At 36.1% G+C, this 16,147-nt stretch overlaps 1 protein-coding gene across 1 annotated transcript in view; it reads left to right on the top strand.

Moving 5' to 3' along the window:
• PPFIA2 (PTPRF interacting protein alpha 2) overlaps nt 1-16,147 on the top strand; it is a 335,304-nt gene that overhangs the window by 316,351 nt on the left and 2,806 nt on the right. The window contains 9 exon segments of the mRNA XM_058420262.1: nt 2,982-3,182; nt 5,227-5,289; nt 6,676-6,705; nt 8,191-8,366; nt 9,219-9,316; nt 11,127-11,302; nt 11,397-11,465; nt 12,383-12,542; nt 14,147-14,239. Coding sequence (XP_058276245.1) covers nt 2,982-3,182; nt 5,227-5,289; nt 6,676-6,705; nt 8,191-8,366; nt 9,219-9,316; nt 11,127-11,302; nt 11,397-11,465; nt 12,383-12,542; nt 14,147-14,205 — 1,032 coding nt within the window. The 3' untranslated portion in view covers nt 14,206-14,239.

Raw genomic sequence — 16,147 nt, 5'->3', positions numbered from 1 at the left:
TGAGAGCAGCTAATGTCCACAAAATTTCTGCCTCACATGGAAATTGCTGAAGGTGCCTAACGAAAAAGACAAAATGAAAACTGCAGTAAGTCAGTACAAGCATTTCTATATGATCTTGGAAAATATAATCTCTGTTAATATGGAAGAATCCTTAATTTGGCCACTAGTTTACTTTTTCATATGAATTTAAGAGTTCTGTAACCAGATTTGTATCAGTCAGAAATGTTTAGTATTGCAGTAAAGGCTGATTTGCTGGAGACATGAATAGGACAGGACTATAATTTCTGAATACCAATACCATCGTCTTTCAAGGTGATCTGCAGTTTCGAGCAGTTTTTGACAAGTTAAGGCTTATTATTTTTCCCTTGATTCTTTTCTGAAAAATAGGATATGCTTCCCAATGTCTAAGAGAGGGCCTGTAAAGAGGAATCAGGATCTATGAAGTTCTTGGGGAATATGATGACAGTAGCACAGGAGAGCTCAAAAGGAAGTTTATGTTGCAGTAGTCAGTGCAGGTTGAATGCCGATGATAAAAAGATACGAAGGTAGGAGTAGCATGTTTACTCAGTGAGCATCCCTGCATTCAGTCAGCAGATGGACACTGTGAGTTTCCTACTCTCCTAAATAAAAATATGTGTCACTTCAACTAAAGACTAAAGTAAATATTAAAGGAGAAAAATACTCAAATTTAAGAAGTATATTGTGACGTTTTCAAACTTAACAGGGCTTTTCAGCCTTAGCATTTATTCTTGTTGTCTGTATGTAGCACAGACATAGTTGAAAAATATTTTAAGACATTTGTATTCTCTTAATTAATTCTGGAAAAGGATATAGATCTTGATATCTGAGTTTTCTGTCTGGAATGATTTCTGTGTTCTCTTTTTAGAGACTGTTCATCTAACATCAATTTCTGCTAGACAGATATTTTGTTGAAGAATTTACTTGTTTCATTAAAGAAATAATTTACCTAATGAGCAGCAAACAGTTTGATTTATTTCTGCAGGGTGAATAGCTCCTAGTGTTCTTGCTTTTCTGCTTTTCAAGAGCATGTGTGAAAAAAAAAGTGAAAATAAATGAGGTGATGAAATACATTTTAAAGCTATGCAAGGTTTTCTCATTGCCATTTAAGTGCAGCTGGGTGTTATCTACATAATTTTTGATTTTCTTTTTTTTTTTCTTTAATGAAACTTTGTATTTTGTGACAGTTTTTTGCAATCAGATAATGTTTTTAAGGTTCAGATTAGCATTGGATGGAGGGTAGTGTCTAATCCCATCATTGGGAAGGACTACACAAAACAGTCAAACACAATGCAGTCATTTCTCAACCTCTGTGATACTTCAGGACTCAAAGCCTGACTGAGCCTTTTGCAACCTAACAGTCAAGTCTGTTTTCCCTGTGACATAAAAGTGACCTAAAATTTCTTTTATGGAAATATTTCTCATTTAGAGTATCTCTTAATAACCACACACTTCTTCCCCCTACTGTGTCAAATTAAATGAAAGTCCTTTCAATTTATCATGCTATCCAGATTTTTGGTGAATTTCCTCATTTCCTTGACCATGTGTCCTCTTTTATTAAGCATTTATTAAGGGAAAAAACAAAAACAAAAACAAACAAAAAACAAACAAAAAACACACAAAAAACACAAAACAAAACAAAAACAAACAAACAAAAACAACAAAAAACCCAAACAAACAAAAAACCCAAAACAAAACAAACAAACAAAAAACCCAAAACAACAACAACAAAAAAACCAACCAAAACCAAACAACAATGGAATCAGCTAATTCTGATGGCCTGTTTGAGATGCACCTACCTAGGTCTTTGTTTTCCACTATGTTACCCTAAAATCGCAGCGATAATGGCATTCTCTGCTTATGTTCTTCTCACAGGCCTTGCTAAGCATAGTATACATCATACAATGATTAAAAACCTCACATGTATGTATCCCTGATATGAAATTACCCCCTTTGGGAAAAAAGAGATGTAGACACTGAAAGTCATATTAATGAGGCAGCATAAAATGAGAAGGCTGAGAAAAAACAAGAAAAATTCACACTTAGTAAGTCCTCTTAGAAGGAAAGAATAAGTGGTGAAGGAAGGGGCTGTTGCTAGCTGCGGTTAGTAAGACTAACACAAGGAGAGGAAAAGCATATAAGTACGTATCTTCTGTTCTAAATCCATAGGTGGTGGAGCTGTGCTCACATTTTGCTGCACCTACTAACCAGTACTCCTAGCTGGGAATGTGACACCATACCAGACTGTTCCCAAATTTACTGTAAAATCAGTCCCTGATAGTTTGGTTATTTGAACTGGGCTTGATAATTTCTGTTCAGAAAATAAAAGCTGAGAAGCATAAGATTGCACCCTTTGAGTACACCATGTTAAAAAAGAGAAAGCCATTTTCGTACAAAAGTGAAAAAAATTACTTAATTCCTCCTAGATGGTTTTCTGTACATAAGATTATCAGATAGGCAGTAACACTGACTTGGGCCTATACTAGTTCATTAAAAACCTGGGAAAGGAGTAGCCAAGGGGATGGAGGCAGCTCTAAAAATAGTTCAAAGCATGACTTGCTTTAACATTCTGATTATAGTAAAAACAAAAAGAATTCACATGAAATCATAGCAATTTCAAAGTTCTGAAGCCATTTTGTTTTATTAAAGACTATGATGTTCACACTCATTTGTGTTTGTTACCATGATTATTCAGACAGATAGGTGTCCTGACAATTAATTATTTAATTTTGTTCATTAACTAATTGAGTATCAGTGGTCATGACACCAAGTCTGACAGTGTTTAAGATGCTTTTGGACAATGCTCTTGCCACATGAAATGATCCTTGAGGCTGTTCTGTGCAGAGCCAAGAGCTGGACTTGATTATACCAACTGCTCCCTTCCAACTCAGGATATTCTATGATTGCAATTTCATTTGAGAAATGAAGCAGTGCTTTGAATGAAAGGTCCTTTCTCTTGACAGCTCTGGCTAGGGATGCCAGCCTGGTATGTCGCTGCCTGCCGTGCCAATGTGAAGAGTGGAGCTATCATGTCTGCTTTGTCCGATACTGAGATTCAAAGAGAAATTGGAATCAGCAATCCTCTTCATCGCCTAAAACTCCGATTAGCAATCCAGGAGATGGTATCACTAACAAGTCCATCAGCACCTCCAACATCTAGAACAGTGAGTCCTGTTCAGCTAACTTTTTCTTCTCCACTTCACCCTACAGGAGTCTGCAGAAAAACTTTTGTAGTACCAGAGTGACTCTGTAACACACACTTCACAATCAGTGAGAACTGTTTAATAAAGACTCAGAACTACCTGTTCATCACTTGCTTGATTGTTGATTGCTGATGTTTTTCTTTGATCAGATATTCTTATATTTTTAAGTAATTTTTTTTGATTATCCTTGATGTTACCCAAATCAGTATGGAGCATCCTATTTGTAATTTCGCCTAATTTTTTGCCTTTCTCTCCCTTCAAATCATCTATACTAGCCTAATCAGATTGCATTTCTCTTTCATGTTTGTTTGTTCTTTATTTCTTTTTTTGGGGTGGGGGGGAGGCAGGTGTTGGGAGAGGTTATGTAGGAACATGGCTCTTTTGAGTCTTTTTCCCATTCCCCCTTTTTGCACCCTTTCAAATGTTATCTAAGTCAGCTGGCTTTAGGTTCTTCATGCTTTAAGAGAAGCAGTGATCAGAGGTGTGAGGGGAGCATCTGGAAAGCAGAAGCGGAGTAATTTGCATTCCTCTGCATTCAGTAAGGAAGGAAGAGAAAGTGGTGGCAGAAAGGAGGGGAGCAAGTAAAGATACACAGAGATACGTATCTGAAAGGAAAGGGGAAATTATCAGGGGGGAGTAAAAATGAATATGATATATATAAAAAGCAGGAAAAATAGGCCAAACTGATGAGGACAAAAAGAAACAAGATAACAAAGGGAAATTCTTAATGCTGAGATATGCTGATGGTAATGGCAATGAAAGAAGCAATGGAGAGTAACAAAAAAGAGGCTTGATCAGATGGTGAACAAGGCATAGAAGTGAAGGACAAAGGCTACTACTCAAGTAGTGTAGCTCATATTTCTACTAGCAGTGCAATAATAATAATGATGATAATGTTAATAGTATTTATGTTTTATAGTATGTTGTCTTCATTAAATTTATGGAGAATCTTCTGGTGGAAATTAGAATTCAGATACCTTTGTGAGGTACCACTGAGCTACATAAGCAACTGGGCAACAGCACTAATATTGCTATTGATTACCCTTTTATCTTCACATTGCTCATGTTCTTTAAATATTGTAGTTCACTGTCTGATACTTTCTTCCCTGAAAACAGTTTTGTTTGTCATTACCATGGTAATATTTTGAATTGCAATGGATCTTACCAAAGTCAAGCAGTAAAGACTCAATATGATGTTTGAATTACTACACAAAATTTTGATTTTAAAAGTATAAGAGGATATTTCAAAGCATAAAAGCATTTACACTTATGAAGTGAGAGAATATTATGTTCAGTCTAAAAGCATTGGGAATACTTTTGCCTTGTTTTTTTTAATTCTGCTGAGTAACTGTCTGTACACAAAGCTGCCCTGCCCTAGAATGTGCATTTCTGAGTCCCCAGTCCTTCTGCTTCCCCTCTTTCTCAGTAAAGGAGTTAGTTTATCTCACAGCTACAGAAAACATAGCACACGTCCATGCTCCCTCCCTGACTCTCCTCATTGTCCTAGTAAACATTTCATGAAAAACAATAGGATGAGGATGAATAGTTTTAGAAGTGAATTATCTTGACATTTTTGATTTACAGAAACATAGTAGAAGTATTCATTATTTAGATTACAATATGAGCATGAGATTTGTGCAGAATTTTTAGACTGGAAAATCTCTGGGAGCTGAAGCTTACCTCCACACAGAACTGTGAGCTAAAGGTTGCATTTGCCAGTTGTTTATGAAATGCAGGTTTAATTATTATTCTTTTCTTTGTGGCAGTGCTCTGCCGGATTTCTTCCATCTGTTCTAGTCTAGCTCTATCACATCTGTTCAGAAGCTGCTAATGAAAGACACAAACCAAGTTGTCTAAAGTTGTCTCTAGTTGCAGCTTGGTAGAGGCAAGAACGTGGTTGTGCTGATGGTGATGCGCTGTTAACTTACAGTGGTGTTGCCTTTCTTCTTTACCACTGCTTACCTAATGTGGATCCCACTTGCCTCCCTTCGGGCCTTGTCTGTAGCCCTCAGGCAATGTTTGGGTGACCCATGAAGAAATGGAAAATCTTGCTGCTCCAGCTAAAACGGTTAGTCATTCCACTTCTACTTAAAATGATTTCAGTGCTCAAAAGAGAACAGGCCTGTTCCTGCTTCAACACAGATGCCATATCTTGTGTAGGATGCTTTCCAAAGCATGCCATTAGAAAGCTGCAGGGAGTAATGAAATTGAATTTAAAGAACAATTACATAATCTTTCAGAAAAAAAAAAAAATTACAAGTGGTATTGCCATCACAAAAATTGTTTGACCCTAAAACCAGTATTGGATTTAAGAGTGTATAATAGTTTCAATGCCACTGTGAAACCTCATTTAATGAAATGAAATTGTCACAGGTTACAGGTGCAACATTTCCCCTGTAATCTACTCCCTCTTCTTCTAGACAGTATTTTGTATTTGCTGACATAGAAAGAAATAAGGCCTGAGACTGCTGCCTTATACAACTTCCTATTTTCATTAATTCTGAGTCTTTCTTGTCCACGCTTGAGTATTCATGATCTTTGATTTGAGGTGCGTGGAGAGTAATTTATTTATTGATTTTTGTCAAACCTCTCCCTTAACACTAAAGTAAGACTTTTTTGTTGTTGTTTTCAGTCTGGAATATATGTTATTTTAGGTTTTGGTTGCTAGCATTATATCATAACAGCTCAATAAAGGTGCTTATAAAACATGATGCCATGTTCCAGTGAGATCTCTGGAAAAAAAAATTCTTCAGTTCAGCAAACTTTATAGTCAGTCCAATCCATAAATGGTGGGAGAGGTACTGGAACTGACTTTTGATACGATAAGGAATTATTTCTTCAAAGTTTATGCTTCTTATAGTGTTTAAAATTTTCTCATCTGCAGTAAGGAAGCCAGTTCTTATCACTATTTTTTTTTAACTGAGCTTATTTCCAGTTTTATTATTGTCAGTAAAGATGAATGCAAATATAACCGCACTGAACTGACAAGAAGTATAGTTGATCCTGTTTAACTGGCCAGCCAAAAAAATATAATTTTTCCATAAAAAATGTTATCTAAAAATCTCCTTTACAATATATTTTCAAGAAGACAGCTTTTTATTGTGGATGTTTCAAAATCAAACTAGAAACAAAAAACTACATAATTAATGTCCAAAATTTTAAAGTAAATGTTTGTCTTTTAATTGTGAAAATGTGAAGACTGTTTAAATAATGCTATAAATTTTCACAAAAATATAATGATTTTCTATCTTGAAAACACAGCTACATTTTCTGGGTTTTGGTCATATAATTTTTTACGTAGTTTAGCACAGGACATTTCCACTGGCCAGAGTTATTTTATTCGTGAACTTTGTGTATATTTTCATTAACATTCACATGAAAATCACATCTTTTTATAACTAATTTTTACTGTCTTTTTACCTGCTTTACTAATTGCTTCCTGCTGATAATACAGAAAGAGTCTGAAGAAGGCAGTTGGGCTCAGGTATGATCTTTCACATTACTTTTTTTAAGCTGAAAGTTAATAATAATGTAATTGGGTGAATCAATATGCATACTGGAATACTGAGACAATATCTCAATGACTGAATTATGATTTACATATTTTAGAGTTCTTCTTAAAGAATATATTCTCTGGACACTTTTGTTAGATAAAGCAGAAAGATGTACATATGTTGTAATTTTTTTTCACAAAAAAATTTACCACATTCCAGAGACATATTCTATCTCCCATCTAAAACTGTGTTAAGAGTTTTAGAGAGTATTTTCCTCATTTTTCAGACTAGGACAACTCAGTATGCCATGAATTTGAGAGTTAATTTTTCTAAAATGACACCAAATGTGGGGTTCTTTAGAACAATTGCATAAGTCACACCAAAGTATTGTATAATTTAGTAAGAACAGTCAATTAGCTAAATTTTTAATTTTTTTCTCTCTAATATATGCATGCTTACACAATCTTGCTATCTTTACTGATGACATTTCATTTTCTCTTCAAAATCTCACAAGAATGAGACAAGGGGAGTATATTTTCCCTCATAGATAATATATCTATCTGGCTTTAATTGTGTTATTAGCTTATGACATTAAAAACAAAATCAAAGAGATGTTAGGATTGAAAATGATCCTGTTGAAGAAGTGTAAATCTTGAAATTTATTAGTCTCTGTTCTGTTTTGTAATACACAGTGAGATGTAAAAATCTGTTTTTCATCTTAACAGGGCAACTCATATAAAAATAGTTCAATATGCATGGCTTTTTCACATAGTCCATTCCTCACCCTAGTGAAATTTTAACTGAACAATGAAGCCTGAGTACTAGTTTCTAGGAGGAACCTGGTTTGCTCCTTTCTCAATTAATTTCTTGAGCTCTACATATGATGGATTTAGGTTTAAACTGTTCATAGCTGAGAATGTCTCATTTAAATGTAAGCTTGAGTGCCAAACAACTGAAATTAACTTTTAGTTTCTAAAGAACATTAGGTGCCTAGCCATGAAGTGTCATTAGATCCTATACATGAAATTCTTCTCCCCACAAACCCTAACAAGCCTCAGTGGATTCCCTGGAGCCATGTTTGTATTACCAGTTTACAGTTCCGGGTTTGCTTGGCATTAAATATTCTAGAAGGTCAATTGAAAGCAAGTAAGATTATGAAACACACATTTTTTTGATTGTGTAACAAGTTTGCTTTCATTTAAAACTGAAAATTGAAAAAAAAAATCCTTAAAACTTACATAAGAAAACAAGATGCAACAGGAAAAACAAATCCATAACAAATATCTCATAGTGGCTCCCTCTTTCAATGTTAAGACAAAGCAAAACCAGATTTACTAATTTTTTCAGACATCATTTTTTTAAATGTATCTTTTTAAATTTTTTTTTTCTTTTAGACATTTTTTGTTTTCAGTGTGTGGTGCAGTCTTGAATAAACTCAAGAATTTATTCCCCCTCTCCATTTCTTCTCTCTGTAGACCCTGGCTTATGGTGATATGAACCATGAATGGATAGGTAACGAATGGCTCCCTAGTCTGGGTTTACCTCAGTACCGAAGTTATTTTATGGAATGCCTGGTAGATGCGAGGATGTTAGACCACCTGACAAAGAAAGATCTGCGTGTGCACCTAAAAATGGTGGATAGTTTTCATCGGTATGTTGGCATGAAGACTACATCTATAAAAATGCTTATGTGTCTGCTCTAGTGCTCAGTGCTACACAGAATTAAAACACATTGTGCTGTTTTGGTGTGGAAAAACATACAGAAAAGAGAGATCTGACACTCAGAAATCTGAATTGAGAGAGACTCCTTTAGTAATAGCAACCACATTGCAATAATGTGTCTCAGAACCAAGATACTGGTATAGATAAATTTCATAATAAGCAGGGAACCATTAATATATCGATAGACCCTTGACAATACAGAAACAGTAATAATTTAAGTGGTGTGAAGTGTCAGAAAGTGTTAGACTAAGCTTCAAAGCCCTGAGATCTCATAATAATGAAAAGCTATTGTGAATAGCACATAAAAACTGTTAACAGTACAAGCAATTTGACAGTTGTTGGGTTACATAGGGATATAGCTAGGAAGCAAAATTGGAAAAATGGAAATAAAGGCATTTAAACTTTAGGGGGAATGAGGTTTATGTGACAAGAAGTGGATTTCTTTTTAATATACTGTCTGATTTGTCACTTTTTAAAAGCCTGATTTGACAAAACATTTCACAGCTCACAAGGGCCGATCTTTTCTGAATACTGCTTTTAATGCTTTGGGTTTCTTATGCTAAAATAGTTATTCAAACATACTAATTTTGAGTTTTTTCCATTTCATTCCTGAATTTTCTGGAGTTTTTTTACTGGTTTTGCTCTTCCCTCGGTTCTCAAGATTTCCTACATGGGCACTATGAAACACGTCATGTGAAATGCAGGAAATACAACCTATATATATATTCCAATCTTCCAAATATCTTTATTAACTCTGTAAATGTTTCTCTTTAAATAACAGAACAAGCTTGCAGTATGGAATCATGTGTTTAAAGAGGTTGAATTATGATAGAAAAGAGCTGGAAAAGCGAAGAGAAATGAGTCAGCATGAAATAAAAGGTGATAGTTTCTGGGAGTGAATATTGGGAATGTTTCTTCTTTTGAAACTTGACACTGTTAACCCATTGTCATGCCATTTTAGCAAAGCATTCAAGCATGTGCTTTAAGCAAAACTAACATAAGTCCATCTTTCTTCAGAAAAAAATCCTATCTCCTTAAATTAGGCACAGTTAAGTCAGTTGCTAAATTGGGGCTGCAATTCTGAATGCTGGTTTGACACATACATTTTGCTAAATTGAATTTTGGGTATGGATCTCTTTCAGGCTCAGAAGCAGGTGGCCAAACAGTGTGCAGCTCAGTGGGATGTGCTGGGGGCAACACTAAAAAATGGGAGCACTCAGGACCCTAACACTATGCTCCAGCTTTTGAAAACCTTTGCCTTTGATTTCTTAAGTCAGAATGTATCATAGAAAATGCTGCTTGGAGGGATGACCACTGAGGCAGTTATCAGTACATAAGAATAGTTCCTAACAACACTGGCCTTATTAGAAGATTTCACAGCTGATTCTGAAGATTTTTTCCCATGAAAAGCTCTCTAGAGTAGTTGCAGGCTCACTGTATGGTTCTTTTTATATGTAACAGTTAGGGTGGCTGGGTCTTTTCCAACTATTAGTAATGAATCCTTTGATTCCTTTGAGCTTTTCCAGCTCTTGTGACTACAGCAGTTAGCACTTCTCAAGCACAATACTGATTAGAAGAGCTGAAAAAAAAAAAAAAAAAAAAAAAAAAAAAAAAAAAAAAAAAAAAGTCGAAGGGCTACAGTGACAGTGTGCATTTGCTCAAGGCAGATGATGGCATGCACTAATGCAAAGACTTTGCCTTGGATGTACAGGTATCAGCGCCAGTCAGCCCAAATAGGTCTAGCTGGAGACCAACATAAGGGAATTGGGTATCGGTCTCAAATTCTGGTGTGGCTTCAGTGCTGGTTCCTGCTAGGACAAGGGTAATAATTCATAGCCCCCTTCAGCTTGTCAGGACTTGGCCAGTTATTCATGGTGGGAATTCATTAATCCCAGGTGGGATTTGGTCTCTGCCTGCCACCGTGTTTCAGCTGATCTTGACCCCAAAAAGTGAGATGCTCTCAGCCAGGCGATGGAGAAATCCTGCTCCCCAAACAGCCACAGCAGTTGGACTTCTAAAGGTTCAGGAAGAAGCCTCATCACTTAGTAAAGAAAACTCACTATTGTATCTCCCACTTAAAACTATAAAGATCAGTATAAGTAACTTTTTTTTTTTTTTAATCTTACAGGCAAGGCAGGATACTTTTTCAGAATTGCCAAATCCCCCAAAATGGTTTCCTAGCTCATTTTGTTGCCTTAGCTTTAGAATTGGTATGGACCTTAACAAATCTACCAGCTTTCTGTACTAAAAATAGTTTCTCTCTAAAATTGTGAACTAATCTTTTACTTTATGGCATGTCAGTATATGATAGGTGCGGACACACTTCGCAAAATGTTTAATACAAAACTCCCAAGTGAAGCCTTGAGGGATGGATATTTCTCCTGTGCCTTTGCACTGTAAAACCTTGCCTACAAATTGAAAAGGTATATATAGGAAGTGGGAGGAATTGCATTCTGGAGATGCCCTCTGGAAGCAGATTTCTCCTTTGGAAACATTATTACTTGAAGATAATCACATAGAGTTTTTTAATAGGAGGTGCTAAAGCTATATAAATAGTGCTGGCATTCCTCATGTATGAAATAAAGCAGTAAGACATCCACAGTGCATGCACACCTGCACTCATGCACCTGTAAAATTTGGGAGTTATCAGGTGTCCTGAAACTGACCTTATGGTGTTATGTCCTTACAGATGTGCTGGTATGGAGCAATGATCGAGTCATACGCTGGATACAAGCCATTGGCCTCCGAGAATATGCAAATAATATTCTAGAAAGTGGTGTACATGGTTCACTTATAGCACTGGATGAAAACTTTGACTACAGCAGTTTAGCTTTATTATTACAGATTCCAACACAAAACACACAGGCAAGTTTGCTTATGCTACTTCTGGTTAATCTGTACCCAGTATTACCTTTTAATTGTCTTCAACCATTTTAATTGTTTACTTTGGTATCTCTAGGCACGGCAGATCCTTGAGAGAGAATACAACAACCTTTTAGCACTAGGAACTGAAAGACGACTTGAGGAAGTAATTAATTTTATTTTCAGTATTTATAAAATATAACAGTAAAACATTTAAATTAAATTGAATGCATGGAGACATGTTAATTCTCACATTGTAAAAAATAGTCAGTTGCAGCTTAAAGAAAAAAAAAAATTAGGAATACCCATCAAGGTTTTTAAAGTAACCTCAGTTTGGCAACATATTTGTGTCATCTTGGATGCTAAATTTGACACTGCACTCTTACCTTAAGATGAATTGAGTGGAAATTTTGCTGGTCAGAGTAGGTGGTGGGGGATGTATGTAGGTGGGATGCCTGTGCAGTCTGTTCTTTAGGACACTTATATTTTTTAAAAATAAAGAAAAAAACTAGATTTTTTTGTTTGTTCTTTATTGTTTTTCTTGTTCAAAGTTCTTCAAAGTTAATCAATATTAACGGAGTGTGATTTGACGCAGTTATCTGGGAAGAATCTCAAATCCAACTATGGAAATTATTTATCTTAACATAAGAGTCCAGTGCAAAAATCTTTTAAGTCTTGGACTTCTGCACAAGAGAAGAGATAAAACTTCTAAGGGCTTGCTGAAAATGTCAGAGGCATATGAATTCTGTGCATGCACATGAGTGTTGCATCCTTTTTTAGTACTTTATGTAAGCCTCCTAATGCAATAACAAACCACTTTCTGTAACTGTGTAAGAAAGTTCTATTTTAGCTGATACTAAACCCCTTGACTATATTGAGCCAAAGATTTAAGAAGAGTTTTCCACCCCAGCATTTAATATTTCTAAAGCATTTACTTTTACAAGCATATCTCAAACACATTGCAGTGACTGAATGCAGTGCAAGAGAGCAGGGTAGTACTGGAATAGATTTGGCAGCGGTAGAGCAGGATAGTTACTCAGAAAGTTTCACTTTGTTTTATCAAATACAACTCTGTGTTGACAGAGCGATGATAAAAACTTCAGGCGCGGCCCCTCGTGGCGACGGCAGTTCCCTCCACGCGAGGTTCATGGGATCAGCATGATGCCAGGTGCGTCAGAAACGCTGCCAGCTGGGTTCCGCCTCACCACCACATCAGGGCAGTCACGGAAGATGGCAAGTGATGGTATGAGCTCATTTCTGCACTTCCTCTTGGAAAGCATGAGACTTGTCCTAGTATGCCAAATTGACTTTTAATGCGCGTCTGTCTTGCATAACAATTGTGTTCATTTAACTAGGGTGACACCGAGTCTGGGAGAGTTGAATCAGGGAACGGAAAAGTACTGACTTGGCATATTATCCCTTTTTTCAGGCTTGCTTCAGACTGACTGACTTTATTTAAAATAAAATAAAATAAAATAAAATAAAATAAAATAAAATAAAATAAAATAAAATAAAATAAAATAAAATAATCTCACTGTCCTACATCTGTAAAACAAACAATCATCAGAAAGACAGGAATTCATTTACTTACTTTCAGCTTAGATTGAATATAATATCTAAGCAAATTTTTCATCCTATTAGCCTCTCTAGCAGGTGGAGTGTGTTTTAAAGGATGCAATTAGAAAGGGCTATCACCTTTATTTTCCTATCTTACTTTCAAATTAAATGGCCTAGCCTTGACCTGAAGCAACTGAAGTTGCTAACAGTCACCAGCAGATGAGTAGTTACCAAATGCTGAAATTCAGTCACTAATTGAGTTACTACATACGAGTCTTAATTTTCTCTGGAAATCTTTTGTTTTCGAAAAGATGCACTAACTCAGAAATGAGTGGAAAATAAAGAAGCAGATCATTATTAAAAGTAAATAAAATTTAAAAATCATTGTAAGAGAGCAGGCAGAGGAAAGAAATCCCATCACAGCTATTCCTTCAGGTATAGAGAAGATAAAGCCAAGTATACCTGCCTGAAGTTCTGAGAAATTTTAGCACACAGACTGCCCCATTTAAAATACTGCCATTTATTTCATCATGACAGGATTTAGGTCTATCTTATCTCAAAGTAATTTAATACACTGACTTGTAGAGATCACATCCTGTAACTTGATAATGTACTTGGTATGACAGTATTGCCATCTAAATTCCATTAAAGTTTGTCACCTTTTAAAACAGTACTTTATAGTTGCACTTACAGATGGAATTATTTACTGATTGCAGCACTGAATTCCATTGACTCCTAGCTTCCATGGCATTTCCATAGCCCACATTACTGTAATATATATAAGAACCTTATAAACATTAACGGATTTCATCTTCTAGTCATGGTATGATGTAAAAGATTATATTCCCATTTTACAGATGTGGAATTAAGGCACAAGGTAGATTTAGTGACGTTTTTGAGGTCTTCCAGACAGTTAATTCTTGAGAAGGGTATACTGAACTCAGTAGACTTCAAGGGAAGTAATTTTGAAGACTTGTATCTTCATCCAGGATTTGGCTTCCTATCTCCCAGCAGTAAGAACGCAATAGTATTTAAACAGCATGATAGGTAAGAGCATTAGGACTTAAAATAAAGACAAAACTGAATTTTAAACTGTATTCACTTTAGACAAATTCCAACAAATCAGCTGTGAAAAAGTCCTGGGCTGAGACCATGCCGAGATCACGTTAGAGAAAGCCACAGAGCAATTTAACAGCCACCCTTCTAGCGGTAGACAGACTGGTATATTTTACTGATGATTCTAAAGAGGTTCTGGTTTGTTACCTTTTTTCTTTCCTTCCCAATTTGCAGTTACTTCATCACGACTGCAGAGGTTAGACAGCTCAACAGTTCGGACATACTCATGCTGACAAGGCCTAGCAAAGAAGCCAGCACTGAATTGCTGTGAGTATTCTGTAGGGGCCATCATGAAAGCTCTTTATATCTGTGAACTACACCCCACATTATCCAAGCACAAACCAGCATGGAGCATAGGACATAACTAAGGACTTGCTAGGGTTGTCATTTGATTTTATCCCAGATTCTGGAAAAAATACACATATGACGAGTACTTACATCAATATGGCACCATTTTATGCTAGTGTTTTTTCAGTAAAACAGTTTCCATTTAGTTACTTAGAGAGTGGCAAGGCAGCTGAAAAAAATATTTGAATGTCACCAAAACCTCATCAGGCATCAAACGTTTCAATAGTTGTTACATATTGTAGGCAAGACATACAAGGATGTGCAAGCAAGTTGTTGCTTTTTTGATTCCCAAGACTGGGACAGACTTGGGACCACTGAGATTTTACTAACTCTGTGTAGGTTCAAAAAATGCTTAGGAATAGCAAATGTTAACAGTGGGAAAAGTAGATTGCTCAGGACCCTCCTGATGACATGAGCCTGACTTCATAGATCTTCAAAAGATTGCAAGAGTATAAAATCTTACTCTTAGTAAAAAAGGGAACTTTTTGAGCCACCCCTGAAAAAATAAGCCTGGGGGGCTGTGGTTATTTGTTGTTTGGGTTTGGTTTGGTTTTTCTGAAAAAGCGAAGTTTAACAGCTGATTCTACAAAGATGATGATCAAGCACATAAACTGTGGAAACCCTTTCACGTGAATGCATGTATAGATTCGAGCATGGTATTATATCAGTAAAGTCAGTGACAGGACTCACAGTGCCCAGTGGTGGCAGAAACTGAAGGCAGAGATATGAACCTTTTCTCCTGTGTGCTCCAGAATCACAGTTTTGGAAGCAATAAAGTATGAGCAGGAAGTTCAAATACCAAACTGTCTCTTAGGCCAACAGTAATAGGCCAGGCACTCAAGGTGAGGCTTGAAGAGCACAACAAAGGCAGGAATGGAAAACTAATATGATAACAAAAATTAATTCAAGATTATCCAAACCATTTATTCCCACTATATTAAAAAATGTCCAAAAAGTAGCAAAGCACAAACAAAATAAAGTAGCAGAATTTTTTGGCACTATGTATGTATGGAAGGTATGTATTTTGAGCAAAAAGATGTGTATATCAAGATACAAGCTATACAAGTAAACTTCAATTTCTATTGGAGTATTAGCAGTGTTTCAAGTGTCAGTGGCATGTATCACATCAGTACTTGCTGCTTGTGCACTATTCTGCTAATTACATCCTAATCTTAAATGTCTGAGTTGTCTATAAGGATATCAAATTTGCATCTATGCTGTAAAGTGACAGTAATACTATACAATTTCTCTTCTCACTTACCACATATCCTTTTAGAGAAGGAACAAGATGGTGTGAACTACAACTTTAGTAAATACACCTTTTGTAAGGGCAATTTCAAAATGCCATGCAGGTTAGAAACCAGAAAGCTAGTTTTTTGAAGTAATTTTGGATTCCAGTACATTATATTGAAAATCAAAACAACACCCCACCCCTCCCCCCAAAGAAAACAAACCCAAACCCATGAAGGGAAAATATTTCCTTCACTATTATATCAAACTTACAAATTTAAACAAATTGCCTGCAACTCAAGAATGAATGCATAAACAGAAATGGCACACAGAGGAGGATAACAGATTGAAGGGCAACAGAGGTGTCTTCAGAATTTTGTCAGCACAGTTCCTGAGTAACAGGTTCTTCATGGAAGGAGCTGATTGATACTTGGACAAAAGGGAAGATTATTCATTATAGCATGCCTCCTGAAATTTCTCAGATCCAGCTTAGACTGAGACCCAGGTTTTTGTATCATCTTGCCTAGCCTACATCAGCAGCAGGGATACTCTGGTGAAGTATCTGCATGCACAGAACCAGGAATTAAGCAGCAGAGG

This window comes from Hirundo rustica, chromosome 4, assembly GCF_015227805.2.
Source record: "Hirundo rustica isolate bHirRus1 chromosome 4, bHirRus1.pri.v3, whole genome shotgun sequence".
In the NCBI taxonomy this organism is placed as follows: Eukaryota; Metazoa; Chordata; class Aves; order Passeriformes; family Hirundinidae; genus Hirundo; species Hirundo rustica.
This window is presented reverse-complemented; position numbering and strand designations above follow the sequence as displayed.